General features: G+C 66.7%; 1 protein-coding gene across 1 annotated transcript in view; it reads right to left on the bottom strand.

Annotated features, from left to right (window-relative positions):
- LOC104291349 (bromodomain adjacent to zinc finger domain protein 2A-like) overlaps nucleotides 1–1,624 on the bottom strand; it is a gene marked incomplete at both ends in the record, with an annotated part of 3,205 nt that extends 1,581 nt beyond the window's left edge. Inside the window, 7 exons of the mRNA XM_009890573.1 lie at nucleotides 169–360; nucleotides 444–509; nucleotides 624–685; nucleotides 801–1,011; nucleotides 1,095–1,196; nucleotides 1,373–1,481; nucleotides 1,564–1,624. Of these exons, the coding sequence (XP_009888875.1) occupies nucleotides 169–360; nucleotides 444–509; nucleotides 624–685; nucleotides 801–1,011; nucleotides 1,095–1,196; nucleotides 1,373–1,481; nucleotides 1,564–1,624 (803 nt within the window). The remainder of the gene's footprint in view (nucleotides 1–168; nucleotides 361–443; nucleotides 510–623; nucleotides 686–800; nucleotides 1,012–1,094; nucleotides 1,197–1,372; nucleotides 1,482–1,563) is intronic.
- Nucleotides 1,625–1,701: the final 77 nt, after the last annotated feature.

Below are 1,701 nucleotides of genomic sequence, written 5' to 3'. Positions count from 1 at the left end.
GTGAGGCAGTTGGAGAAGGCGCGGCTGGGCAGGATGAGGCCCGGGATGCGGGAGAAGGCTGGCAGGGGCTGCGGGGAAGGAGAGGGGGCGGTCAGGGCCAGTGAGGCACCGGGCACGCTGTCGGCTCACCAGCTTGCCCCAGCCAAGCCCCCCCGTGCCCCAGCGTACCTGGTGGTCCCCCAGGCACATGTCCTCTGTGGGCTTCTTCATCTCCTCCAGGATGAGCTGCTGCCGCCGCCGCTCCTCCAGGCGCCGCTGGGCCAGCAGGCCCTTGTCCGCCTTCCGAGCCCCTTTGCCCTTCTTCTCCTTGGGCCGCGCTTTGTCCTTGTCCTTCTCTGGTTTGCCCTTCTTCTCCTTGGCCTGAGGACAGACCCCGGGATGCATGGGGAGAGCGGCTCCATCTCCTGCCCCCTTCCCAGCCCCCTCGTACCCTGCAGACTCACCTTAGACTTCTTCTTGGTCTCCTTCGCTCTGGGGGCTTTGGCTTCCTGCTTCTGCTTGTTCTTGGCCTGGAAGAGACAAGACCACCTCAGGGACGCAGTGGTCTTCCCGCACCAGGGAAGCCCCTGGCCCAGACCCAGAGTGCCCCCAGAGCCACCCGAGCCCCGTGCAGCCGCTCGTACCTTCCGCCTCATTTTCTTCTTGATTTTGCTCATTTTCAGCTTGTCCTCATCGCTGAGCACCTCTGTGAGAGCAGAGAGAGAGGGAGGTGATGGACCGGCCATTGGGGTCCCACCAGAGCCAGGCTGCGAGGGGCTGATGCAGCCACCCCGAGCCAGTGGGGCCGGGGAGGGGGGTACCTTGGGCTTCCAGCCTCTTCAGCAGCCGCGCGTCCGTCTTGCTCAGCAGGTCGACCATCTTGACCTTGGGAGGCCGGCCTCGTCCGCGCTTCGCAGCCGGAGGCTCCTTGGGCTTGGCCTTCTCAGCGTTGCGGGGTCGCCCGCGCTTGCCCGTGATGGCCTGGATGCGGGAGGGGATCTCCTCGGGGCTCAGCTTCACCCACTGCAGACCCTGCGGCACAAATCCGGGTCACGTCCCGCAGCACAGCGGGGCCGGGGAGGGGACAGGGCAGCTCAAGCTGCCCCCAGACCCACCTCCGGCGTGTCCCGCTCCTCGTAGAAGTCTCCCACCGGCATGCGGGGGCTGAAGCTGAAGTGCTCGCGTCTGACGTCTTGTACCACGTTCCTGCTCAGGTACTGAGGGGAGGAGGAGGAGGAAGTCCATGAAGGGGGCTCAGTGCTCTGGGCCCCATAGCTCCCGGCTCACAGCAGCGTCCGTCTGCTGTGGTCGGGCGCTCTGGCAGTGTCGGGGGGGACCGTGGCAGACCAGGACCCCGGGTCATCCCCAACCCCACTCTCCCTGGGGACCGTACCTTGATCACCTCTGGGAACTGCTTCATCCTCTTCCCGCAGGGCCCGTAGTACCAGGTCTCACCCTGCCAGCGGTGGTTCCCCTTCTTGATCCGCACCTCCCGCCTCCACCTGGGCACAAGGAGCTTCAGCCCGGTGCTGTGGGGCGGCCATGGGGCAGGAGGGAGGGAGGGAAGGGGATGGGGACACATACCCGTGCTGCAGGGGAAAGCGCACCTCCTCCTGGGTGGCGATGCGCCGGCGGGGGACATCACCTGCGAGAGAGGGGACAGGATGCTGAGCTTGGGCGCGCTGGCTGGAGGGAGGCACCCGTGGGGGCTCTGGGCTTTGC

The sequence above is a fragment of the Charadrius vociferus genome, unplaced genomic scaffold, assembly GCF_000708025.1.
Source record: "Charadrius vociferus isolate BGI_N301 unplaced genomic scaffold, ASM70802v2 scaffold3008, whole genome shotgun sequence".
In the NCBI taxonomy this organism is placed as follows: Eukaryota; Metazoa; Chordata; class Aves; order Charadriiformes; family Charadriidae; genus Charadrius; species Charadrius vociferus.
The sequence above is the reverse complement of the archived record's forward strand: the minus strand, read 5'-3'. Positions and strand labels throughout refer to the sequence as shown.